The following is a 26,813-nucleotide window of genomic DNA, read 5'->3' as shown; positions in this document are numbered from 1 at the left end:
CATGGCGGCCAACGTGAAGACCGGGAAGGCGGCACCAAACCACGTCATCTTCAAGAAGGTCTCCCGGGACAAGTCGGTAAGTAGTGCACAAGTGAGTGCTTGATGGAAAGATTTGTGTGTTTGTTTGTTTGTTTTTTAAAGGAGGCTTTCTGAGAATAGACACAATCAACACCAAGGCCCAGGGAGGTCAAGGGATGCTATTTTCTGTCTCTGCCTGAGATGGACGATAAATGTGATATAAATGAATTAGTGAATTGCAGAAATGCAATTTCTCTACAGCTGCAGCAAGACTTTAGTCCTGAGACCCTTAATTTTCTCTTAATCTCTCAGTCCCTCTCTCCTCACCCCCGATTTTACATCTTTCCCTAGCTAGCCTTGAACCCACGACTTACCATTTCAAACACTGTTTTGCCGCTGCCTGGAAGTCACTTGACCCTTTTTCAGTCATCTCACCTCCCGGAAAGCCCCAGTCCCACATTGCCGTGCCGCCCAACCTCCCATGCACGCCTGCCCCCACGCTGTGCTCTCAGCCTCGCTGGGCCTCCAGCACCGCGGGATAAGGGAGCACATCCAGCCGCTCCCTGTCCTCCGCGCCGCCCTGTGGATGCATGGCCACCAGCATCCTGGCAAATCGCACCCTTGGCAGAGATAACGCCACTGTTGGCTCCATCAGGGGCACTTTAGACCGTCTAGATGTGCCCGTGAACTTCCCGGCATGGGAGACCGGGGAAGGTCCACCCCGAAGTCTCCGTGGATGGGGTCTCCTTGCTCCATTCAGTGGCTCCTCGGGGCAAACCATTTAGTTCAACCCCTTCAGTACAAGCTGCATACGTAATTTCAAATTTTCTAATAGCTGCAATTATAAGAAACCAGGTGGCATTCATTTTAGTATTATCTTTTCTCTAAGCCAATATATCCCAAAAGCTATTGTTTTAACCCATAAATGGTACAAAGGTTATTGCTGACATATTTTACATTCATTTTCTGGTGGGTATTCTACATCTGTCATGCCTGTCAGCTTGGAATGGCCTTATTGCAAGTGTCCACTTGCCACCTGTGACTAGTAGCTGCCGTACTGGACCATGTGAATCAAGGTCTTCCCTCTTGCTGACTTCTGGAGCCTCTACAGGGCCCCCCAAAACACATTCTGACCCTTCTGGTGTCACACAAGAGGCTCGGACTTCGCACAGCCTGTCTCCCTCTCCCCTCCTAGCGGAGGTGCATCGTCATTTTCATCAAATACTCTGATCCTCTGAGTACTTGGGGTGACGGCTGGGCGCCCCTCGACCACTCACTCTCCAAACTGTCTTCCAACTGTGTCCTTCCAGGGCACTTCCGGCAGAAGGAGAGAGAAACTGCTGCTGAGTCCTGTCATTTTCCACTTTCTTCTTCCTCACACCTAGGGCTGCATCCTTTGCACCAAGAAATTTAGACTTTTTTGTATTATGGGCTAAAAAGTAATTCATTCCTGAGTGTCTCACAGATTAGGGCCATCCCAGCGGCACCCTCTGTCTGTGTGGGTCCCAGCATGAGGTGCCGGGCTCACAGGGTGTTTCCCTGGGAGCCTCTCTGCTCTGCTCTCTTCTGTGATCTTCATCCTCCTGCTGGTGGCAAGGGGGCTGCTGCAGCTCCAGGCATCTCACTCACTTCCTCTCATAAGAAGGAAGAGGCTGTTGCTTCCTGCAGTCTCTCTTTATGGGTGAGGACATAATTTCCAAGAGCCCTCCAGCACAATTTGCCCATGTCTCATTGGTCAAGCCTGGGTAACATTCCTGCTTCTTCTTTTTTTTTTTAATCCTCTCCTGAGGATGATTTTTCCTTTGCTTTTAGAGTGAAAGGAAGGGAGGGAGAGAAAGAGAAGGAAACATCTGTTTGTTGCTTTCTCATATACACCCCAGCCAGGGTCAAGCCTGCAACCTAGGCATGTGCCCTGACCGGGAATCGAACCTGCGACCTTTTGGTCTAAGAGACAATACTCCAACCACCTGAGCCTCACCAGTCAGGGCCATATGCCAGCTTTAAACCAATCCCGAGCCAAAGGAATTGGATGATCATGATTGGATCCGGCCAATCAAGAGTCATCCTCTGGGGCTGGCCTCCTGGTAGCACACGGTCGCATGGGGGATGGTGGACCCTGCCACAGCAGGTGACTTTTATCCAGGAAGAAGGAGCACACGGCTGTTGGGTAGGCAAGCGGCAGGCGGCTACCGTCTCACAGGCGCCCCTCTTCTCTCCCTGCCCCGGCCCAGCCCTGCCCTGCCCATCCCTCGGCAGCGGCAGCGGAAGAGGCGCCCTTGCTCCCACCTGAGGTCCGTGCTAATTTCTGGCCCCCCCCCCCCCCGTCAGCCTCCCTGCTGGGCCGCCTCTGTGGCCTCTCTCTCTCTTCCGGGACTTTGCCTGATCATCACAACAAGTACTGACCGCATGTTCCTCAAAAACACCACCAACCACCCCACCCCCGACGCCACCCCCTTTCTAGCTCGCCTTCCTTCACAGCCAAAGCATGAAAAAAAAGAAAAATGCTCACTCTCGTCACCTGCCTTCTTCCCTCCCCTCCACAACTGTATGAGCAGCCTCTCTGGCTTCCGTCCCGAGCCTGCCAGCCTGTCCTCCACTTGGCTGCTAACGTGGTCACAGTCTCAGGGGCCTCCTCTGTGACACAGGGCTGATTCCTACCTCACAGGTTGCTGTGAGGATTCAATGAGCTAATGCAGCCGCAGCGCTCAGCTTGGTGCCTTGAACATGATGAACACTCTAAATGCTACTTAACCACACAGGTCTTCCATCCACTTAAAATGCTTCAATGTCTTCCCAGATTCTTTGGGCTCAGGTCCCCAGAGACCGTCTCTGCCATCAGCCTGCAACCCCATTTGGGGGCCATGCACCTGCAGATGAAGCATTAGCAGTTCCAGAACTGTCCTATTGGCTCTGGGCTTTGCATGCACTGAGCTGTTTTGCCCAGAAAGTATCCCCCACCATCCCACCTCCCGTCCCCCGTCCGGTCACCTGGCTATGCTGTGCTTAAGGTGCTTCCATGTCAATCATATCGATGACCTGAGGCACGGGGATTCAGTCTCGGATGTCTGCGGGGAGGGGGCGGATCTAGGAGACGATTTAGTGACAACCAAAATGATTTGGGGTGTTCATGGAAATAAAAGCCTGAATTTAAGAGGCTTAGGGAGGAAGGGACTGGCCGGGTGTGCACCCGCACATGGTGTGCTTAGCGAATGTTATGTAGCTGATCCTGTTCTAGATTCTGTGACAGCTGGCAGGTGAATGAAAGAGAATTCTTATCGTGAAGGCTCTCACGGTTCCGCAGGTTAGTGGTGGGTGGCCATGAACCAACCTGTGCTCTCCCAAGGGGGCTGGTGAGGGGACCTTAGCTGCCAGGGGCGCAGAGGCCATGGCTACCTCGCTGCCCCCAGCTCCACCGCCCCCCACCCAGGTTTACCTGTAAAGAAGCTCGTCTGGCGGGATTTCACAGACCCCCAGAACTCCCGGCTCTGCGCTCAGTCTAGAGGTTCTTTTAACAAGGAGGGAAAACCTTTCATTCACAGCTAGAAGTTACAGGCTTAACAGACAAACAACGAGTGGGAGAAGCCTCATTTGCATAAGTGTCACTTTCCTCTAAAGTACTGTCATGTCAGTCAATTCAGCTGGTTTGGCCGGTTGATATCAGACCTGGGCTTGGTGCGTGAAGGTGGAGAGAATGGGGCCCATCCAAAGGGGCGGGAAGAATTCCGCTGAGCTGACCTGCAACGTGGGAGGAAGCCCACCATCCCCGCCCATGGCCATGCAGGGGGCGGGGAGCCGCTGGCCAGGCTGCGGGCCCAGGGGCTCCTCTTCCCAAAACCCATCAAAAGGCTGGGGTTGTTGCTGACTTTTAGGATGCACACCTTTGGTGGGTGTTCTCTGGCCGCTTAGGATCCGCATCCGCTCTGCCCACAGGTGACCATCTACCTGGGGAAGAGGGACTACGTAGACCATGTTGACCACGTAGAGCCAGTGGGTAAGTTGAGTTTGGAGCCAAGTTTTCATGCAGGTTTTCCCTTACGTCGTGAGACAGCTGCTCGTTTTGTATTTTTAAAAATCGGCTTTGCTGATCATCTAATCAAAGAAGTGCAAATAAAAACATCGGTGAGGTGCCACTGTCTGATTGGAAACACTTTTAAAGAGTAGTGGGGCTGGGGGGAGACACAGGACTTGTTTCCAGAGAGTGTAAAGAATATACCCAAAACAAACAGCAAAAGGAAAACAAAACTTACTCAGAAAATAGAAGACATTAAGAGGCATTTCATCTAAGAAGACATATAGATGGCAAATAAGCACATGGAATAGCGTTTGACATCATCAGTCATTAGAGAAATGCAAATGAAAACCGCAATGAAATAGCATTATACGGTTGTCCGAATGGCTGAAATTAAACATATTGACTATACGCAATGCTGGCGAGGATGCAGGGAAACTGGGTCTCTCACACATGGTTGGTGGGAATGCAAAACAGCACAGCCCCTCTAGAAAACAGCCTGGTGGTTTCCAGAAAACTGAGCAGACACTTACCCTATGACCCAGCAGCTGCACCCATGGGCGTTGATTTATCCCAGAGAGAAGAAAACCACATCCACGTGAAAACCTGGGCTGTTTGCTCACAGCAGCTCTGTTTGTAGGAGCTCCCAACTGGAAGGCGCGGAAACAGCTCTCCCCAGGGGAACGAGGTTAAACGCTCTGTGGCTCACGCATACCGTGGCGTTGTCCTCGGCCATAAAACGAAGGGGTGGCCGATGCACCAGCAGCTTCTGGCCTCCAGGGTGTTGGGCCGAGTGGGATAGCCAGGCCCTGAGGGCTGTCGGGCGTGCGATTCCATTTCTGTAACATTCTCTGGATGAGAAAATGATAGATAGAAATGGGAAACTGATCCGTAGTTGCCAGGGCGGAGGGGGCTGGGGGTGGGACTCCACAGGGAGCCCCCGGGAAAGAGCGTGACAGGACGATGGGAAGGCTGTCTCCAGCACCCCTGTCCCCAGGCTGCGCAGTGGTCACTCGGATCCCCACACGAGAGGAAACGACTTAGAGCTCTGCACGCACTGTACCCGTGTCAGCTTCCTGGTTTTGACATTGTACTGTAATTACCTACGATGTAACCACTGGGGTGCACAGGGGCCTCTCTGTACTATCTTTGCCACTTCCTGGGATTCTATAATTATGTCAACTCACATAGTTTTGTTTTGCTTTTTAAAAGAGGAGTGTACAAAGCAGGCATTTTTAGGCACTGAGGATGAGAGGGCCTCTCAGCCAAGCCCTCTTGGGAAGGCCGTGTGGCAGTCCCTTATCAAAACCCCAAGAGTAGGGATGACGGTTTATCCATGAGGATGCTCACTGCAATATTAATGGTAATGGAGAAAGGTGGAAACAACCTAAATCCCCTAACAGGAGGGCGGTAATTGAAACTGTTGTGCGACATTCATTCCCGGAGCACTGTCTAGCCATTGGCATGGTGAGTGCGTCGCATGCACGCGTATGTGGATAGATGTTTGCAGCGTAGTTGAATGAGGAAAGCAGCTGACTGACTAGTAGGTAGAGTAGGATCTCTCTCTCTCTCTTTTTTAGTAAAGACATGCATGTAAGTGCATATACCTCTGGAAATAAGTTCTGTGCCAGTATCTTGACAGGGGGTGTCTCTGAGGACTGGAAATTTAGGTGACTTTGTGTTCTCTTTGCTTAATTTCCCTGGAATGAGCACAGTTTACAGGGGCAATGAAAACCTCTCTCTGGGGAAGTTCTCTGGCCTCTTTCATCTCCCCGTGCCTCACCTTCTCTCTCTCTGGTGTAGATGGTGTTGTGCTGGTGGACCCTGAGCTCGTGAAGGGGAAGAAAGGTGAGGTGGGCTCTGGTCCTCTGGGAGCAGCGTCTGGGCTGGGCTGGCGTGGGAAAGGGGTGCGGGAAGCGGGTGTGCGTGTGGCAGGCAGGCCGCGTGTGGCAGGCAGGCCGCGTCTGCCCACCTGGCGTCCCTGGCATCACCCTCAAGGCACTGGTCCTGCTCCCAGTGCGGCTCCCGGTCCCCATTCTCAGAGGAAGGTGAGGGCTCAGGGAAGCCAGGTGACCGAGGCGGCAGGAGAAGTGAATGGCGGCAGAGCCTAGAGCCCACGTCAGGGCTCCGTCAGTGCGCCTGCAGCTCTGTGCCACGGCCAGCGCAGGGGGCTCCTCGGTGGGCTCGCGGAAGAGGGCGAACTGGAGCCTGCGGGGAGGCAGGATTTGCCTTGCTGCTGGCTGCGGCAGCTCTGAGCTGTGGCGTCGCGGCGCCCTGGAAGGTCTCTGGCAGCTGGGCTGTGGGTGGCAGGTTAATTTGGTGCTAATAACGGTTTGTGAACTCAGCGAGAGCAGATCCGTGTTATCCTGATGATAACGCCACAGACTTCTGTTCTGAAGATGCCTCTTGGAGCGGTTGCCACTGGCAACCCTGAGGCATTGTTCCTAACCCTGGATGTGCCCAGGGGACTGTGTCAGATATGGGGCCATCAGGACCCAGGGGGCCCGGCAGAAATAGGGCTGAACCTCCCCCTGCTGTATCCTCCCTCCTGGCGGCGCCCTCAGCAGAGAAGGGCACCTGCTCGGAGCGGAAGCGCTGCCTGGCGACGAGGCGCACTGCCGGGTCCCCTCTGGACACTGTCCTCTTACAGACCTCAGATGAGGGACAGGCAAGCAGCTGGTGTCTCTTCGGAGCTTAGTCACGGGGGCAGTTATCCTTGGGACGGACAGACAGACAGACAGACAAAATCCTCAACTGACAGCTGCCAAGGGCGCAGGGGACCACCTCTGTGTGCTTATGTTCTAGAAGAGTGTGCGCTTTTCTTTCCCACATCACAGTCAGCGCTGATGTGTGGAGGTTCATATACTTCTTCAGTCCACAGGGGGCACAATTTGCTTGTTTTTAATCAAACTGAGTCTTCAGAAGTGGCGATTCAGAGAATGCTGGTTTCAGAGCCGTGTGGGCGGTAGGGGAAGGGTTCTTTGTGGACTGGAGTCTGTCTCTCCTCTTGATCTACACGCCCCCACCCCGAGCCCCTGGCCCAGGCCACTCCCGGCTCTGGTGCAGACCTGTTCGCCCCCTGCTTCTTCCCTTCACCCTCCACTCCAGCCAGACACCCTGCCCTCAGAACCCAAGCAGCCTGCGCTGGTTAAACGTCTCCTGAGCCCTGGCAGTGGCTCAGTTGGTTGGAGCGTCGCCCGTACACCAAAGAGGCTGTGGGTTCCAGCCACAGTCAGGGCGCACACAGGAGGCAACTGATCGATGTTTCTCTCTCTCATCACTCTGTCTCTCTCCTTCCTCTCTTTCTCAAATCGATAAACATTCTTGGGTGAGGATTTTGTTTTAAACTTTTTAAAAGCCTCCTGAGGGTCAAGAGGAAGGGGTGATGGGACAGAGGAGACAGCGCAGTCAGGGAGCAAAATAGCAGGGGTCACAGGAGGTGCCCCCGGCCCCCTGACGTGCGCCTGCAGAGTAATTGACACAGCCCTGGGGAGGGGCGTGGGGCCCCGCCGGGGAGTGTGCTGCTCAGACCCCACCCCTCCGGGAGCAGAGGCTGGACGCCGTGACCGATGCTGTCGGGGTCGCCCTGTGCTCACTCAGCCACGGGCCGAGCCCACGCTTCTCCTCTCTGCCTTCCAGTGTACGTCTCTCTGACGTGCGCCTTCCGCTACGGCCAGGAAGACATCGACGTGATTGGCCTGAGCTTCCGGAGGGACCTGTACTTCTCTCGGGTCCAGGTGTTCCCCACCATGGGGGCTGCAGACACCCTCACACAACTGCAGGAGAGCCTGATCAAGAAGCTGGGGGCCAACACGTACCCCTTTGTGCTCACGGTGGGTGACCCCTCTCCCCTACCCTGGTTCCTCCACCCGTAGCACCTTGCGATGTGACCGGGAGCGAAGGAAAGGAGACAGAGGCATGACTTCACATCTGTGGGCCTTCAAATTGCACCCTTGGAGGAAATGCTAGATTGCACGGGCTGTGATTGTCTTTTTTTAAGCCCTTGAACATAGTCTCTCAGCCTTTGAAGACACCGGTTGAACCAATGGTTTAAATATTCCCCTTCACCAGAGCACCTAATTACATGCGCATGTTCTTCCTTCACTTGCCCATCTATAAAAAGAAAGTAGTGCCCCTCCGTTCGCCCCGGGAATTCAGAACAGAAGAGTTCCTTACGGGACAGGAGATTCTAGTGAAATAAGAAGCCTGTCTGTAACTCCGTAGGTCCCCATGGCTAAATCGCGTCATCTCCCGAGGTCTTGTCTCCCTCGGGGACGCCTGGCTCCCCCAGAGCCTGGCTGCTTTTCCCCTGAGGCTTGGCCTGGACTGTTCCCTAGCATGTCTTAAAATTATATCCTCCTCCAAAGTTGCACGGTTCATCTTAACAAAAGGAAGGAAATTCTGATGCATGTTACAACGCGGATGAACTTGGAGGTCATTGTGCTACGTGAAAGAAGCCAGTCACGAAAGAACAAGTGCTGTTTGATTCCAGTCACATAAGGTCCCTAGAGTGGCCAAAGCCACAGAGGCAGAAGGCAGACTAGAGGGGGCCGGCGCTGGGGCGGGGGGCGTGAGTGTGCAATGATGAAGCAGTTCTGGAGACGAGAGTAGGGACTTGTGCCGGACAGTGTGAAGCCACTTAGTGCCACTCAACTGTACGCTTCCGGTGGTAGGTGTTATGTGTATTTTATCGCAATGCTTTTTTAGAAAATCACTTTAAAAACGGTCCACGGTCCTGGGTGCTCCATGCACTGGTCCTGGGAATCTGAAGTGACATAAGCTTTTGGAGACCACATGTCAACGTGCATCAAACCTTAAAAATGTGATTCGGACCTGGCAGTCCCCTTTCCAGCAGTGTGGCCTCTGGGATTAGCTGAGTGAAATTGCGCTGAGGCGGCTGAAGGCGAGTATTTACTGCAGCATGTTGGTCATGGCAAAGAAGCCTAGAGCCGCCAACAAAGGAGCCGGCTACTGAAACGTGGTGTTTCTGGCGGCGCAGGCCGTGACGCAGGGTGGAGACGTGGCTGTAGCGCAGCCCGAGCAGTATGGTCAGGGTCAGTGACGTGCGCAAGCCAGACGCAGGACGTGTGCATCACGTGGCCCCACGTCTGAGAAACACACCCAGCTCCATGCGTCTCGGCGTGTCAGGTGGACAAGACATTCTGGGACGGCTCTGTTCACGACGTCATTCCAGGCGCGTGCACATGCGTTTCCTGTTGCTTGTTCATTGTGTTGTGTTTTCCAGTTTTTGCACAGTGAGGGCACGTTACACGTGGAGTCACCTCTGAAAGAAGTGATCTGTCATTTCTTTCCACAGTTTCCCGACTACTTACCCTGCTCGGTGATGCTGCAGCCCGCGCCGCAGGACACGGGCAAGGTTGGTTCCAGAAGGCAGGCCGTGGGTTCCTTCCTTCCAAAGACTTTAGAAAAGGGCCCTTTATCATGGGATGTTTCAAACATACATAGAGAGAGAGTCTGATGAGCCTGTCTCTAGTCTTCAGCTGGTGTTAACTGTGAACGACCCTGTGAACAAAATGGTAGAGCCTCCCCTTCTCCGTGGGTCTCACAGGTTGGTGGAGAGAAACAGGCAAGGAGCAGGTCACAGGCCCCTGCAGGCACCTCCGAGGGTGCCGCACGCTCTGGAGAGCAAGAGGCTGTGAGAGGCAAAGGGGTTGGGGGCGGGGGTAGTGCTTGGCCAGGATGCTGAAGGATGGCCTCTCTAAGAGGGTAAAGGAGACACCATTCCCTCCCAGGGGACAGCCTTCCAGGCAGAGGGGACTCCGTGAGTGGTATGGGCTGAAGCGGGAGGAGCCGGGGTGAAGTGGTGGGGGCAGGGCGGGGGGTGGGAGGTGCAGCGAGTTCAGGAAGGGCCTCAGTGACCGCTGTGAGGTTGGACTTTTCCTAGGTGACATGGGGGCCACTGGCAGGCTTAGGTGTCCTGGGGTCACTCTGGCCACCTTGGAGCTGGGGCTTGGAGAACACACAGGAGTTTGTCAAACATGAAGAAAGAGAGAGGAAGAGAGGCCTGGAGCACCTTGGAAGAAGGAACCGCGTGTGCCGGCGTAGGCCGGTGCAGGGGCGCACACAGTGCGGGGTCAGGGGGCCCGGGAGCGAGGGGTTCCATGGCTAAGAATGCCGGGTGCTGGTGGGTCACCATGTTTTCGTGGTAAACCCCGAAAAGGGTAAGGCTGAGACAAAAAGACCGGGTGCCAGGTGACACCCCCACGGGACATATGACCTGTGCCAGGAAAGCAGGTGCCGACCAAAGTCTTTTCTGTTCTCTGTCCCTGCAGTGCTGTGGGGTCGACTTTGAGGTCAAAGCATTCGCCATAGACAGCACGGACGAGGAGGAGGACAGAGTTCCCAAGAAGTAAGAGTGTCATTGTGGGACTAGGTGGGGGCTGGCGGAGGGGTCGTGACAGGAAACCGCCCCTCACTCGTGTCCGTGGCAGAACTCTCCCCGGGGGCCCAGCCCGGGGCCCCCTGGGACAACCTCTACACGGGCTGGGGGTCAGCGGCCGATCATTTTGGGGGAAAAAAACAAAGAGAAAGACAGGAGAGCTAGCAACCCCAAGGGCTCACAGAAGCCCCTGAAAGCCTCCAGATGCCTTCTTTCTTTAAATTTTCTTTTTCTTCTTTTGTCATTTCTTTACGGTGGAAAAACGTACACAACATGAAGTTTATCATTTTAACCATTTTCAAGCTTATAAGCCAGTGGCATTAAGAACATTCACTATATTGTGGAACCATAGTCACCCACGAAGCCTCTCGTCGCCCCACACCACAGCCCTCCACCCACCAAGCAAAGCCTCGTATCCCTCCCGACCCCCAGGCCTGGCCTCCTGCGTTTCTCTTGTCCCTGAACACGGCTTTCAGCTGTGCCCCCAACGCCTTCTCCTCGTACTCAACATGCACCAACCGATGCCACAATTATAAGCAGCGATGAGGGTGCACATGCTTGAAACATGTCACATAAAGCACACGACACGTTCCCACATCATCTCTCCCGCAGAGGAGGCAGCCCATGGTCCTAACCGAGGGTGAGAGCCATGCATAGGAGGGCGATGGGCCCCACGCCGCCCAGCTGGGGAAACCCCAGGGACAGGCCTGGACGCCAGGCCCTTGGATCCCTCCTCCTGCCCAGCCACCCAGCTCTCTTTGTGGTCATCCTGCGTCGTTTGTTGGGTCCCAGCGTGAGCATGGGAGAGAAACCAGGGGCCGCCCGCGGAGGCCCGGCGCTGACCGCAGGGCTGTCTGTGGCTCTCCGTCCGCAGGAGCTCTGTGCGTTTACTGATCCGTAAGGTGCAGCACGCACCACCTGCGATGGGTCCCCAGCCCCGGGCTGAGGCCACCTGGCAGTTCTTCAGGTCCGACAAGCCCCTGCACCTTGCAGTCTCCCTGAGCAAAGAGGTAACTTGCAGGCATCACTGCGTCCCGTGTGGGCGCACGCCCGGGGGACAGGCTGGGTCTCCGCGCCCTAACTGCTGTGGGTGGTCTCCAGGGACAGTTTAAGCAGCAGCGTTTGAGAACAGCTGGCTCTTTTTTCATCATTTGGACCTAGGAAAGGTGACCACTAGAATGGGGTCACACTGGCCTGGGTTCCACTCACTGTCAGTCCTGACCACCTGGCGGGGGGCGGGGTGAAGGTCACATACTCCGAGCCCAGGCTGTCTTTGCCCTCTCCCTGTCCCGTGGGCCTCATTTACTAGTGTGGCCCCAATGGATGTGGTATCGCAAACCATCTACTTCCCTGGAAAATTCAAGTTTCACTGTAACCACAAGGCGATGGCCGTGACGCAGGTGAATGTCATCTATGAAGTGTGTCTCAGAAAAAAGGTGACGAACCTCCGGCCGAGGCTGTCTCTGGCCCCTCGGGTCACCGAGAGTCATGCACTCATGTTGGCCAGCATGTTTGCTAAATACTCCGTGTGCACGTGGGCGTGGGCCTGCATGTGCACGGGCACACCTGTACACCCTCCTGGGACCCGGTTCCCCGGGCACCGCCGCCGCGGAGGGCTCTGCCCCGGGCTCCCCACCGGCTTCCTCCCCGGCTTCCTCCCGTGTCGCTCGTCCTGCCCCAAATAGCCTTGTGACTCCACTCAAGACCCCAGGGCTCATTCTGCGGCGACCTCAGGGCCTGGGCACCCCCGCAGGAGCACCCTGGCCCCGCCTCCCACGCGTGCCTGATTACCACTCAGCGCCCTCCAGGGGGCGCCCGCGGCGGTCACAGCGTCTTCCTCGGAAGCACAGGAATCCAGCCCCGTTTACCCTGTTAAGAGGTTGTGACGGATTTTTAAGCCACGAGATGAAAGATACCGCCTCACCCTGTTCCCCTCTGCTGACTTTTCTGCTCACTTTTCAGATCTACTTCCACGGAGAACCCATTCCTGTGACCGTGACTGTGACCAACAACACAGAGAAGACAGTGAAGAAGATTAGAGTGTTAGGTAGGACCTTCTGCTCCAAGCTGGAGGGCAGAGTCTCCCAGAATTTCTCAGTCTGGTCCTGTTTCCAGAAGGTCTGTCCTCTGGTGGGGAAAGGCCCTCCCTGGACCTTGGAGCCACCTGTTGGCCTCTGTTGTCATGCACGGCAGGACCTCTGAGCGAGGAAAGCCCTTTGGTGTCATCGCATCCACCCGCATGCCCAGCTTGGGGCTGCCTTGGGTCTGGGGTCAGCATCCTGACAGGTGACCTCCTGTCTTCCACGTTGAGGGGGCCCCAGGCCAGGTCTCGGGGCAGCCGGGACAGGAGTTTTCTCCGCGGACCAGTGACGAGTTGGGAAATCACGGCCTGGGGACACAGGGCTTCTTCGTGGGCTCTGCTGCGTGTGTCCCCCCGGAAGGCACCGCCTCTGCGGCAGGGCTCCTGGTCTGCCTTCCTGGGCTTTGTGAGGGGCTGGGGGTCGGTTGCACGTGGAAGTGCTCTGTGAACGGTAAAGTGCTACTGCTGCCGGTCCTGTTGAATCCCCACAAGGTGATGGCTACATACCGCAGGGGGAGCGCCTCCCGCTTGCTCTTCCTACGCTCCCTCAGCTCAAGGGGCGTCAGCGTGCAGGGGGGTGGTCTTATATGGCTACATAAAGAAGACAGGACAGAATGGCCTGGGAGGGACACCTCCAAGTTCCCTGCTGACTCAAACGTGTGATGACCAAGACAAAGTTCGACTTAGTGTATTAGGGTGACCAATGATCCCAGGTCACCCAGGACTTTCAGGGCTGAAACAGGGCCAGTCCCAGGCAAACCAGGACAGTTGGTCACCCTACGTGTCATGTACCACTCTCCTCTGTCCCCATGTGTCCCTCATAGATAAGGTTCAGGAATTTTGATGCATACATACCTAAAGAATTCTAGATTTTTCCAAATGCTAACATGAATGCTTAATTTACTGCTCTGTTTTATGTTGGTTTAGTTAATATGCCTTTAAGTCTGTACAGGACCTGGTTTATTTAATATGAGGTATATAGTGCTCAACATAAGTAGAAGGATTGTTAAAGTATCATTTGGTACTTTGATTAAAATTATTTCTCAAAGTTTTATAATTCCTAGCATCAATGCCATTACTTTTTGAAAGAAGCTGTTGAATTTTCTGAAGATATTAATAGCTTTCCATAGGCTGAGCTCTGTGCTCAGTGCTTCAAACAAATTTTCTTTTAATCCTCAAGTTTGATTTTAATGGAGGTAAAAATTACTGTTTCAATCATCACAACATCCATTTGAGTTTGATGCCATTATCACCCCCGTTTTGCTGGACAGCAGCTTGAGGCTCAGAGGAGCTAAGTAACTCACAGCTGAAGGCTAAGCTGGGGTCTGAGCCGAAGTCACGTGGCTCCAGAGCCCACCTTCCCGTCCAGGCCGCGTGGCTTCCAAATGGTTTGTCTCAGGCACCCTGAAGGGGGCGCTTGTTCTTTGAGACAGAAGGTGCTGGAAGGGGGTGGGTTTGGAGGAAGAGAGCCCGTGGTGACTTCTGGATGCTGGTAGATTGGGAGGACACCAGGGGCTTACCAGGGGCTCAGCAGAGAGGAGGGGCCTCCCCAGGGGTGCAGTTTCAGGGGACTGGTTCATGGGTACAAGCTGTCACAGAGCTGGCGGCCTCAGGAATCCCAGCCTTTCAGTTTTGAGCTGAGAAAGCCGAGCCTGAGACGCGTGAGAGGAAGACCAGCCGCGCCTCTGGAAGGCCGGGCGACACCAGACACATGCGTGACTAACCCGCCCCTGTCCTCTCTCTGCAGTGGAGCAGGTAGCCAATGTGGTTCTCTACTCGAGTGACTATTACATCAAGCCTGTGGCCGAGGAGGAAGCACAGTGAGTAACTGTTGGGTTCCTGCTTCCTGGGCGGCCCAGCTTCTTTGCCAAGTTCTCCTTTTGTGCTCAGCTGGCTTGCCAGCACTTCACTCCCTCCCCCTTTACCCATTTCCAGAGCTGCAGAGAAGGTTAGCACTGCCTTCGCGGCCTCCCTCTCAAGGGTTCTGAGAGGTTGGTCGAGCTAAGACGCTATGGAGAGCAGGGGAGAAAGGACGGTGGGGGTGGCTGGACCGTCCAAGCATCCTTGGAATACATTGCCAGGAACTTGATACTATTCCTCTCCTCCGCGCCCCTCCCCCCAGCAGATAATCAAACTATCTGTCAGCCCAAGGAGATTCTCTATCTTTTGATCTTCTCAGTTTGAAAATCTCATACCAATGACAAGTAGATTAGCACAGCGGGTCAATTATCAGCCCATTGTGGCGGATGACTTTTCTCCCTTTATTAGAACCAAAACCAACTGGGAATTCCGAGTTGGCTTCTTCTGGGGGGGGGGGGGGGGGGAGAGAAACCTGCCCATTTTTGCTTTGTGCTAGGCAGGCAGATAGAGCCATTAAGCACACAGGCTTCTGGGGGTCAGCCCCCTGCAACCCCCAAGAGGATCTGTCGGGGGAGGTCTCTGTCTAGTTGCCATGTTCTAAGTGCCGATGGATGCAAAAAAAAATCACTACGGTTAGAGGAAGGGGTTGGTGAGGAAAGACAAACGGATTCAGCAAGATAATATCGCCGACTATTTAGAAGGCAACTTGGGGGTAGACTGTTACCCCAAGCAGATCCAGCGGGAGGCAGGAAAGAAGCATAACTCGCCACGCCTCCGGGCGCCAGGCCCGGCCCCTCAGGCTGCCTCCCTGCACACGTGTCCCAGCAGCCTCGCTGGTTCCCCCGCTGGGGGTGCCCAACAATGACAGCAGAGAATGGTCCTCTGCTGAGTTTCCCCTAATATACCCTCTAATCTGGTCCTCTCTTCGGCTCTTGGTACAGTTTGGACCTAGTGATTCCCAGGAAACTGGGAAGCAATTTAGAGCCTTCTAAGGGTGGCAGGGAGATTGACAGCTGGGTGGGACCGAGCTGGCAGGTCTCAGCCCAGAAGCCACTCAGAAGGCTGCCGAGCATGGCCATTGTCCCTGAACCCTGGCCCTGGCTCCCGGGGCCCTGGTGGGCGGGCCTCCATCCGTCCAGGTCAGACCGGGCTCTGCAGTGGCTGCCCACCACCACCCCATCCCAGCTCCTGGAGGGCCTAGGAAGCGGCCTCGCGGCGGCAGGAGAGGCTGTCCCCCGTAATGTTTGCTTTTGTCAGTCTGCCGCCCAAACCAGCTCGTTAAGAGAGGTTCCCCCAGGGCCCAGGTGGGAGGGTGTGGGCCATCTGGCGCTCTAGCAGAACCCGCGGGGAACACGCCAGGAGCCTCCTGCGCACGCGGCAGGCGGCAGAAGCCACGGCTGCCTGGAACTCCAGAGGGGCCTCGCCCAGGGAAGCCCTTCCACAGTGGCAGTTCAGACTCCCAGCCCGTCTGAAGGCAGGGCCCAGGCTGGCTCCAGGCGGTGTTTCCAGCGCCATGCCCCAGTGTCCCCTGGCCTGGGACAGGAACGGAGGGTGTGTGGGCAGCATGGACACAGTCCGTGGGCTCCCCTGGGCTCTGCAGTCCTAGAGGAGGTGTGGCTGTGTGCCGGGCGCGCTTCCCGGATAGCAAAGGGGAGATCCTGAGGGCGCCTCCTCGGCGGCAGGGTGGGCGGGGTGAGGCGCAGGGCCCTCGGACGGACGGCTGTGCGTGGCCTGGTGTCCGCACGCGGGTGAGCGGCAGAGCCTCCTCTCCTGCCTCAGAGGCCAGAGAAACCAGGCTGCTGTGTCCCCAGCTGCATTGCAGATCCACGCTTTGATATGGGGCCCCTGCGTCTGTCAGGTGCCGTGAAACCCCCCACGAGACTGGTGGCAAAGGAAATCGGGACCATGTGCTGCTCTGAACTCAAACCAGTGCAGTCTGTGCTGTTCACAGATGGAGGACCCCTCCTTGCCCATTCTCAATAACCCCCCACTGTGGGTGCACGCAGGCCTCTCTCAGAGTGACAGTTTTCGGTAACAAGTGACTTCTTGCCTGGGCTTGTTGCTGACACTGGCCAGATGGCCCTGCGGCCAACCATGTGGTTCCCAGTCTCAGGAAGAGTGAGGCGTGGTCCCTGACCCTTGGGCCAGTTGGTCTCATTTAACCCCACAGAACGTGCTAGAAATTCAGCGATTAAAGCAGGCCAAGGGACTTGAGGAAATGTCGTAGTCTTGCTGGCAGCCTGCTTTGAGATGTCAGTAATACTCCTCTGCCTCTCGTCAGGCAAATGCACGGGCACCTGCACTGTCCAATGAGTCGCAGGGAACTCAGATCCCGGGACATCTTGATGGCAGAGAGGGGCTCCTGAGATCGACGGCAGCTTCACGGCTCTAAGAACAATTAGCCAAACCTCCTCTCTGATTTTCTTCCTGCAGAGAAAAAGTGCCACCAAATAGCACTCTGACCACGACACTGACGCTGGTGCCCTTGCTGGCCAACAACCGCGAACGGAGGGGCATCGCCCTGGACGGGAAGATCAAGCACGAGGACACAAACCTCGCCTCCAGCACCATGTGAGTCCCCGTAGCTCAACAGACGAGCCCCTGAGACTCAGTACAGCGGGCGCAACAACCACCGCATCAACTGTGGCTCATTGCACATGTAAAAACTGTGTTATGGTTTATGGAGTATTTTACAAACATGCGAGTCTGTCTGTACTTTTGTGAGGAAGGTAGATTTCTACCCATATGAAGAATGAAGAAATTGAGGTTCAGCCCGAATGAGAGGCTTGTCCAAGGTCCCTGGCCAGCGAATGGCAAAGTCCACTCCTAACCCTGAGCCCTGGCTTCGCCCTCAACTTCAGGGCTGCCATCTAGGGTCCTAGAAAGTGACAACTGCAGCGGAACCGGATTAACCGACCTGTGCGTGTGCACACACGTGTGTGGGAGAGCCACTCCCCCTGCGGGAAGAGGGCGGGGAGAGGCTCGCAGGGTGCTGTCAGTCACGTTCTCTTCCCTGGCTCTACAGCCCGTTCTGTCCAAGGCAGAGAGCCAATTCCAGCAGAGGGTGGGGTCTCGGGCGTGCATCCCCCCCGGGTTTCCCTTTGGTGGCAATGCCCGTCCACCGAGTGCTCACCACATCCCACGATTCCAGATAAAGGCACTTTGCCCTTTTTAGGGACCTCTGGGCCCCAATGAGCCGATGACATTACCTGGGAGCATTGGGATCCTGGAAGCCATGTCCAAGGCGCCCCCCCACCAGAAGACTCCTTGGGCTGGGGGTCTCCTGCAGGCCCAGAACCTCAGTCCCCCCGCTTAGCACCCTTCTCAGGCCTCAGCGCAGCCCTGCCCTGCCTTCTGTCCCACGCCTTCAGGCCCCTTGGCCATGTTCTCGATCGTGAATCACATTGTCTTAGCTAGTATTTCATAATATTTTTATGCCTCAATTCTTGTTATTGGACATCCTGAAACACTTACGTTTCACACTGGATCCCACGAGATAGCAACCAGCCTGGTGCCTGTCGGACAGGAGGGGCTCGGTGCGCGTGAGTGGGACCTGGGACAAAGCTTCCATCGAGGCCGGCGAGGCCACAGTCTCTTTGGGGCATGTGTGGTGGCCTCACACAGCACGTCCATTCACTGCAACACGATGCTGGTGCTGGGGACGCGGAGTAGGAACACACAGGCAGGAGGCCCGTGCCTGGCGGGGGGTCAGGAGGCTTCACAAAGGAGGGTCAGCTTCAGCTTGGGGTCTTGGGGGGCAGAGGAGGAGGGCATTAAGGAGCAGGTTTGTGTTTGGCAAGGCTGGCCCACAGGGGACCCTGGGGCACAGCAAGGTATGAGGTGGCAAAGGCAGACAAAGGGCAGCACCCAGATCACCTGCCCCGCCACGCTTGGACTGGACCCTGGAAGACCTGTCTGGCCACAGAGCAGCAGAGAGCTCAGGGAAGGAACTTGGCCCATGGGACGTAAGGCATTGAGATAACCCAGGCAGGAAAGGCCTGCAGAGGACGCAGTGGCCAGCCAGCGATGGCAGGCGGGACAGTGGGAGGGCCGAGGAGGACAGGGTTTCTGGCGGATGAGCAGGTGGGTGAGCACCCACGGAGGCAGAGCAGGGAGAACCAGGAAGCACGGCCCATCCCTGAACTTCCAGAGGGGAAAACGGCAAGCTACAAGCAGGAAAGGCATCCCCTGGCCTGAGGAGGGCCAGTTCTATGGCTCCAATGGCTTGGCTGGGTTCGCTAGCCCCTTGGGAAGACGCCCCCATGACGGTGCGCCTGCGCGGGGACGAGGGGCCGGCTTGGCCAGGCCTTGCTTTCCGCGGCCCCCTGCATCCCTCTGCTTTTCCTCTTTTTGTGCAGCATCAAAGAAGGCATAGACCGGACCGTGCTGGGCATCCTGGTGTCGTACCAGCTCAAGGTGAAGCTCACGGTGTCGGGGTGAGTGTCCGAGGCCCCCTGCTTGGTCTGGCCTGCCTTGGCCTTTGGCTGAGTTGTTTCCTTCTTGAATGAGGAGGCAGAAAGCACAGGAAGGGACACTAATTCCACCAATCACCAAGTAGAGTTTTAGAGACGCCATTGGTCTGGTTTCACAACTCCTTCTGATAGAACAGCACATGGAAAAAGGTAGAAAAGCAGACGACGAAATACGCGCACTGCTGGTACCACTTGACAAGGGTGGGTGTGGGTGCGCCTGTGCTCACGTGGGGCAAGGTGACGTGCAAGAAAGGACAGTCGGTTTAATGTGCTGAGCTTCAGGAAAGAATGGCGGCTATGGGGGGGGAGGCATCCGTCCCGGGGAGAGGCCTTCCTTCCCTTCCTGTCGCTTCCCAGAGTGGAGCCTCAGGGCAGGGGAGTCTCCTCGTCATACGAGAGCCCAGGTATCTCAGAGTTCTGAGGAGATGGTTTACCATTTTTTAATGAAATGAAATTTTTCCACTTTGTAAACCTCATCAAAAGGGAAACCCTTATATTCTCATTTTCCTTGTCAAATTCTGTTGCCAATGGCTCTGGCCGCTAACCTCGATGAGCCTTGGATCGTTCAAGCATCAGGCGTATAGTCTGTAATTCTGAGTAGATAAAGAGTTGCCCAAAGCCTGTCTGGGGCGACGAAGTAGAACACGGGTTGATTTTACAAATTTTATTAACAGTGTTTGTACTTGTGTTTTTTCCAAAGTGTAGGATGTTTTCTTTCGTTTTCTGGAAGAGGGTGTAGTGCAGGGCAGTGTTCCTCTTAGCCGTCAGGATAAGTGAGTAACAGGTATTTCACAACTGTAGCCAAGAAAGAAGCTCAGGGGTGTGGTTTACTCTGGAACACCAGGGCTGGAACCTCAGTGACGCCTCCTTTTAACTAACCCGCTTGAGAAAGACAGGAAAGCACAAGCAGAGAGGGAGCGTGCAGTTGAACACCAAGGGATGCACATGTCCCGGTGGCTGTGAGTGGGGGACGGGGCTGGGACACGCCCCATCCCCAAGGCACAGCAAGTAGGGCCCTGCTGTCACTGGGGGTGGTCACTGCAGTCCTGTTTGCTTTTGTTTCCTAGCTTCCTGGGAGAGCTCACCTCCAGGTAAGCCGCGTCGCCTTCCTTCTCCGCGTGACTCCCAGGATAGCAAAGGAACAAACCCGGGGTTCAGCACAGTAGCAGGGCAGCCTAGGCTCCCGGCCTCAGGCTCCGAGCCGTGGCGGGACCATATCCACTGCCTCTCGGTGCATCGTGCAGACCCCGGCAGAGAGGGGTGGGGCCGGGGTGTTTCTTTGAGACCATAGCTGGGCTCCCACTTGGGGAGGACACACGCACATCGGCACCCAGGGTATACTCCCTGCCGCTGCCTTTGTGTGCGTGTTCGATAAAATGCATGTTCAGTGGCATCGGGCGTATTTACAGTATTTTATTATTGTTACCATTGTCAAATTCCTGTGCTTTTTGACCACCCCCAAGAAAACCGCATACCTAGTAAGCGGTTTTCTCCCTCCCCTTCTCCCCTCTCCCTGGTCCCTGGCAACCACTCATCTGCTTCCTGTTTCTATTGACTGGCTTTTTCCGATGTTTCACCCGCATAGAGTTAGACAACATTTGTGCTTCGGCGTCTGGCTTCTCTCTCCCAGCACGCCACTTTCTAGGTTCGCCCTGTGGCGGCGAGGGTCAGTGCTTCACTTCTTCTTATGGCTGAACAGTGTTCCATTGTGCGGGGAGGCCCATTGTGTTTACCTGTTTGTCTGCCAACCAACACCTGGGTTGGTTCCACCTGCTTGCTGTCGGGAATAGCGGCAGCTACCTCTCGCTTCATGCGCAAAGAGGCCGCGGGTGAGGCAGGTTGGAGGCAGGCCCTAAGCTTCAAGCTCCTTCACCCTGATGCTCACCACCCCCTGCCCTCACGTGGAACCCAGGGCGCCCCGCTTCTCCTAGTCCCTGTCTGTGCATCTGTGCTGGAGCCTGACAACAATGGCCCTGTTAACGTGCGCTTTAACCAAAGTGGCATGGGGGTGGGGGGGGAGGGGAGGGGGAGGGGTCTCGGGGGAGGGGGAGGTGTTGGGTCCCCAGTGAAGCAAGGAGTAACACATGCGCACGTGCACACACGTGCACCCCACCTTTCCATTCCCCCCCTCTCCAGATCTCCCTGCTCCTTTCCTTCTTGACTCCTGTCCTTCTTTCTTCTTGTATAAATTCCAAGTTGCCCCAAAGCCCTCTAGCTTCTGGAATTTGGCAGGCTCTTCATCTCTAGCAAGAGACTGTGCTCCTGGTCCCCAAAACACGAGCCTCCCATTGCTTTAACATAAAAATCATGTACAGTTTTGCAAAGGATATCTTTCTTTTTTAAAAAGATTTTATTTATTTATTTTTGGGAAGAGAAGGAGAAAGAGAGGGAGAGAATCATCAATGTGTGAGAGAAACATCGATCAGTCGCCCCTCACCACCCCGCCCCCCCGCCCCCCGCCCCCCGCCCCCCCCCCCCCCCGCCCCCCGGGGACCTGGCCAGCAACTCAGGCATGTGCCCTGGCTGGGAATTGAACAGGACCTTTCAGTTTGTAGGCCGGTGCTCAATCCACTGAGCCACACCAGCCAGGACAGGATGTTTTTCAAAACTGTCCTCTTCCTACCTGTCCTTTACCATGATATCATGTCACTGAAACTCGCAACCAGGAGGAAAGGCACCTGAAAAGGGCAGCCTCCTCGGGCCGTGCGGAAGTGAAGTAGTCCCTGGGCCACCTGCGGGGGGTGGGGGTGGATACATTTAAAATTCCTGCGTGCCGCCCTCCTGGCTTCTGGGGTGTTTTGTCCTGCGTCTCACGGAGTCCTGCGTGATTTATAATTGTGCGCCTGTCCCCACCGATCTGCATGCCTCTTTTTTGTAGCCAAGTGGCCACCGAGGTGCCGTTCCGTCTCATGCACCCCCAGCCAGAGGACCCAGGTCAGTCCTCCGTTGTCCTGGCTTTCTCTGGTCACTCACTGTTTGCAGGCGGGTTACGTAGTCACTGCTGGTCCTTCCTGACCACCTCCGTGAGCATGGGTGTGGCCATGTCCTCACCCTCAAGGTGCCCGGGGGCCCTGGGACCCGAGCTCCCCGCTCAGTCCTGGGCCAGGCACCGGCCGCCCTCAAGGAATGGGGGGAAGACCCCGCAGCCCTGAGCTCAGCTGAGGCGGGCACACTCATTAGGTGTTACGAGGACTGATTTAAAAGCAGGGGTTTCTCCCGTGAACAGACCCTGGGTTTAGATTTAAAGCAAGTTCAGGTGAGAAATAAATGCGAAGTCTGAGGCCTCGGCGTTTCAACTGGAAACATCGGCAGGCCTCCGGAGGGGAGTGTTTTCGACAGTGGAGACAGCGATGAGAAGATGGAAAGCCCTAGACAAGAGGGTCTGGCTGGGGTCCTGTCAACGTGGCTCCTTTGAAATGGAAACCCACTGGCTCCTGTACGGATGCTAGAAGGAAATGAGGTGGTTTGTGCGGCTCTGAGTGCTGTAAAACGGACTGTACATGTCAGCGGTGAATCGCACAGCGTGTGGGTTAGATCTCGGCAGGGCCCTTTTAAAGAAGACTAATGAAGCAGCACAGTTAGTACAGGTGCCGCCTGGAAATTCCAAGAAACGTTCTCCGCTGTGTGTGAAGTGGCTCAGTTCTTAGGGACTCTCATAGTTAGAGCAATAAAGAATATTTTAAGTCAAAGTGGTGCAAACAGGTAGGGTTTCTCTTTCTATTATACTTTATATCTAGCTTTTTTAAAAATTGATAATGAAATGGCATTCAAACAGTAGAATGCCCCCAGATTTATTTGGGTTTGTCTCAAAATTATTTTGTTTCCAAGTATCTTTTCCAAATAGTTTGGATTCAAATGCTCAGTGGATTTTGCCAGAACTTCCCCCCTGGGGGAAACATACAGTCTAGCCGTGTTTATTTTATTCACTTATGCTTGTGTCATTAAAATACTATTTTTGAACTATTTGAGAGTGAGAGGCATTCTGGTCTCTTTCAAGGCCATTTTCAGAGGTTATTTTAAAACTATGACCTCAGGAGATGTCACAGTGTATGTGGAATTGTCTGCAGCCGTGAACAGACTTGAGGGCTGAGCTGGGGGGAAGTGGCGATATTCCTCTTCTGGGGATGACATTTTCATGTCGCAGTCACTCTGGGCTGTAGATCGAACATATCACACATCCAGACTCAGCAATGATCTTCGGTGCCGTGAGATTTCAGGGAGAAAGGACAAGTCGCCCCACGGCTTCGCAGTTCTGATTTCCAGGGATTTATGGGTCACTCGGCTTTCTTCACGGGTGCGTGCTCACGCCTTCCCTGCCTGGCCCCTGCTCCCTGGCTGGGATGGTAGACTTCAAGCAGCGGAAGTGTTAAGTTGTGGCTGAGAAGCTCTGCAAGGGCCAGGGGCCAAGTAATTTGTGTGTAGTAAGCGCTGCACAAATGCTACCAAGCTTTTATTGTCCCCTGTCAAGAGCATCCACACGGAACGCAGGGCGTTGATTGGTCCCAGTTAGTATAATTTTATGCTTAGCGCTGTGGGGGTCCAGGAAGCTTCTGGCCCAGGGGATGTTTTGATGAGTCAGCCTTTCCGTAGGTTTCCTGTGGTTAACAGCCCACACAGCCACTTCCCTCCCAGGGCTGGCTTCCAGGTGGGCACGAGAGACAAGCGCAGTGGCTTGCCATCAGCTCGGTGCTCCCAAGGAACCATCTGGAGTTGTTTAGCCTCGCTTAGCTCTTCCTGGCTCACCACCGAGGGTTATAGCAGTCCTTTACTGGGGAGGCAGAAAGCTGAAAAAGAACAGCAACAAAAAACGGCTCAAATTAAGAGCAGTTAATCGGGGCCGCAAAGCATACATGGAAGTATAACCCAACAAAATAAAGATAGTGTGTTAACAGAGAAATGGAACCCTGAGGGGCTCGGGGTGATGGGCAGGCATGAATCCCAGACTCGGCCTTCGAGAGCCAGACGCGCGAGGTTCGAGGCGGTCGAGCCTGGGTCCTGACGGTGCCTGGCAGACTCTGATCTAGACGGGGTCCAAGGGACACGCAGGGAGAGATGCTTTGAGAGAGAAGCACGACATCAGAGGGAGCGAGGCAAGGCAGGGAAAGGGTCCTGGAGGTGAGGCTGTGGCCCTTTATAAAGAAGCGCAGGCAGACGGGCTCTCCAAGGGGAGGAAGGCAAAAAAGCAGGAACTCCACTATTGTGACAGGTGCACCTGGGCCTTTTATCCCTCCGATGAGGAATCACTAAACAAGGGAGGCGGTTTCCAGGTAGAGCTGTTGTGTAGGATTTATGCTAATCTCTCTCTCTCTCTGTCATTCCATGCCACAGCCATGGCCAAGGACGGGTGAGCCGCTGCCCCATGCTGCCCTGTGTTCTGGTTTTCACCCGGCACAAAAACGCCTTTTTCGGTCATTTTGCACACACCCCATGCGCTTGACACAGGGTTGGCCCCTGGTGTTCCTTTTATCTTCTGGTGCTAAGACATAACACACGCACAAAACACAGGTGCACTTGCACATACTCAGGTACATGCACACATGCATGCACACGCGCGTGCCCGCCCACGCAGATGTACTGGGAATGTATGCCTGCTCTGTGGGGTGTCTCCCTTCTCTGTTAAAGAGATTTTCCACAAACAGCTATGAGGAGAAGGGCGCGGTCCCATGTTCCATCACACAGGAAATTCTTCATCAGTTCCTTTGTTGCAAAAGGAAGATCTAGGATCGTTTTTTTTAAATTTTTTTTATTGTTGTTCAATTACAGCTGTCCCCATTTTCCCTCCATTACTCTCCCCTGCCCTATCCACCCCACCCCACATTCAATCCTCCCCCCTACCCATTGTCCTTGTCCGTGGGTCCTTTACACATGTTTCTTGATGACCCTTTCCCTTCTTTCTCCCATTTTTCTCCCTCCCCCCGCCCCTCTGGTCACTCTGTTTGTTCTTTATTTCCATGTCTCTGGTTCTATTTTGCTTGCTTGTTTGTGCTGTCTTGTTTCACTCGAGATTTCATTGCAAGCTTCAGAATGTGCCACGATCAAAATGTTCTTTGTTTAACTTCAGCTTTCAGGATGAAAATTTGGTTTTTGAGGATTTTGCTCGCCAAAATCTGAAAGACTCAGGAGATCCCGATGAAGGGAAGAAAGACCAGGAGGCACCTGCGGATGAGTGAAGAGGTCGCCGAGGACGTGGGAAATGGGGTTCTGGCAGCACGATGAGCAAAGCTCCACAGTCAGCCTTCAGTGATGCCAAATACTGAAGCGGGAGTCTCTTCCCAGAAATAAAGTTGGTCTGTTCTGCCCAGTCCTGAGTCCGGCTGGCTTGCTGGGGAGGCTGAGCGACACAGCTGGCATGGCGGCAGCGGCAGCGGCAGCAGCAGCTAGGGCCCCTGAGACCCGGGTGGGGAAGGGCAGCACCCAGGGAGCAGGCCCGCCCTCCATGCAGGGGTGCTGCACGCGTCCTCGGAAGTGAGAAGGCGGCAGAAGCTGATGTGCTCACCCTTGGGGCGTGGTGTGTCCTGGCCGTTCTCCCCGGCTCCTGTGTATGCCGTTTCTCTGGAAATATATTGGGGCGGGGGGGCAGTGTTTCTGATGATGTGACCGATTGTAGCGGCAGAACCCCAAAAGGGACTGTGGAGATCAATGCGACTGGGAGGGCAAATGTGGGCGCAACACACTCTGTTGCCGATTCAACTTTTGGGGCCGAGTCCCTGTTGGAGCTGTGGGTTGTTGGTTAGGTTTCTAAGGAATACAAGCAATAAAATCAGATTTGGCTAGTTTAATAGGGGAAAGGACCCTTGAAGGACCTCGGAGTGGCTCAGAGAACCAAATTAAAGGACGAACCTGAGCTGCCCAGGTTGGGCAGAAACCGGAGAGGCTCCAGGGATCCCCACCGTTTACCCAGAGTGAAGGCTCCGCACCGGGCGCTCCTGGTCTCGGTCCGGTGGGTCAACGCCCGTGGCCAACGGTGGCAGAGCCCTGCCCTAAGAACAGGTTGTCCCAGGAGGGGGTTTGTTGTGAGCCTGCCGGGCTCCTTGGTTAGAGTGTCTCCATGGAGACTGGGCGTAGAAGGGGTGGGAGGGGAGGGTGCTCTGTGTCAGGGAGGAAGGAGGAGCTGCGGGGGGAGAAGGGATAACCGAGGTGGCGCCAGGGCCCTGTCCTTCATGGGGTCCCCTTCCTGGCCCGCGCTGCCCACCAGCCTGGGGGCCTGCTACCGACGCGGAGGGACCAAATGGCTCTGTTGTGGCCCAGAGGGGATTGGGGGATGTGCAGGCGCTGGCCCATGCTCCAAGGAGCAGGATAAAAGGGGTTTAGAGAGTTCTGCACAGTTCCACCCACCCCCAGGAGGCTGGAGTGGGGACAGGAGGAGGTCGCATGAGGTGTGGACACCTGGGGCCCGGGGTCCAGCACCAAGAACAGTGGCAGAGGGCTGGACGGCAGTGTGCGTTCTGGGCACATGAGGTCGCCCACAGCTGGGGTTGTTCAGCAGGATGCCAGGCGGGTCTGTGTCCTGGGGCCTGGGATTTAGACCAGAGGCTCCACTTGGGGACTTTGGACAGGAGCCTACCCATGCACAGCCAGGTTGAGTCTGTGGCATTCTGAAATTGCCAGGGATGAACATTCATTCATTTCTGGAGGAATAGTAATGATGACAATAGTGCAGGTGAAGACTGGGCATTTGGCCTGTGGGTTTGCAGAGTTGGACACAGTTTCTTTGTTTTTCTCCTGTGCTAAGGGAAGACCACGCGACCCCTCCATCCCACGCCTCCCGCCCACGCCCCTCTGTCAGTAGACCTAGGAAAGGGATGACCAGGGCCGCATGCTCCTCTGGGGGCCTGAGCCCTGCCCCTGCCCTCCGCCCCGCTTCCCCGCAAAGCCCAGAAACCAGCTGTGGTTGGCTCTGCTGAAGATCCTGGACCAGCCAGGGACAGGAGTCTGCCTGGGAGTGCCTGCTGGTTCCTGCATTGCCTGACCCCA

The 26,813-nt window shown here is 55.3% G+C and overlaps 1 protein-coding gene across 3 annotated transcripts; it reads left to right on the top strand.

The window, feature by feature from the left end:
* Positions 1-25,009, top strand: SAG (S-antigen visual arrestin). 3 transcript variants are annotated; one of them, XM_054570543.1, is made up of 15 exons: positions 1-76; positions 3,949-4,009; positions 5,831-5,875; positions 7,667-7,860; positions 9,345-9,404; positions 10,321-10,397; positions 11,302-11,437; positions 12,390-12,474; positions 14,255-14,327; positions 16,801-16,938; positions 18,726-18,803; positions 19,907-19,930; positions 21,718-21,773; positions 24,168-24,183; positions 24,901-25,009. In XM_054570543.1, the coding sequence occupies exons 1-15, from the start codon at positions 2-4 to the stop codon at positions 25,007-25,009; spliced, it is 1,227 nt and encodes a 408-aa protein (XP_054426518.1). In that variant the 5' UTR covers position 1. The 3 variants fall into 3 exon arrangements, with proteins under 3 accessions (XP_054426518.1, XP_054426526.1, XP_054426535.1); XM_054570551.1 differs by lacking the exon at positions 24,168-24,183 and adding an exon at positions 23,222-23,234; XM_054570560.1 differs by lacking the exon at positions 24,168-24,183 and adding an exon at positions 22,087-22,089 and having other exon boundaries at positions 21,718-21,787; positions 24,908-25,009.
* Positions 25,010-26,813: the final 1,804 nt, after the last annotated feature.

Source organism: Pteronotus mesoamericanus, unplaced genomic scaffold, assembly GCF_021234165.1.
Source record: "Pteronotus mesoamericanus isolate MK-2021 breed Mesoamerican mustached bat unplaced genomic scaffold, CSHL_Meso_final contig_1018, whole genome shotgun sequence".
Classification (NCBI taxonomy): domain Eukaryota; kingdom Metazoa; phylum Chordata; class Mammalia; order Chiroptera; family Mormoopidae; genus Pteronotus; species Pteronotus mesoamericanus.
The sequence above is the reverse complement of the archived record's forward strand: the minus strand, read 5'-3'. Positions and strand labels throughout refer to the sequence as shown.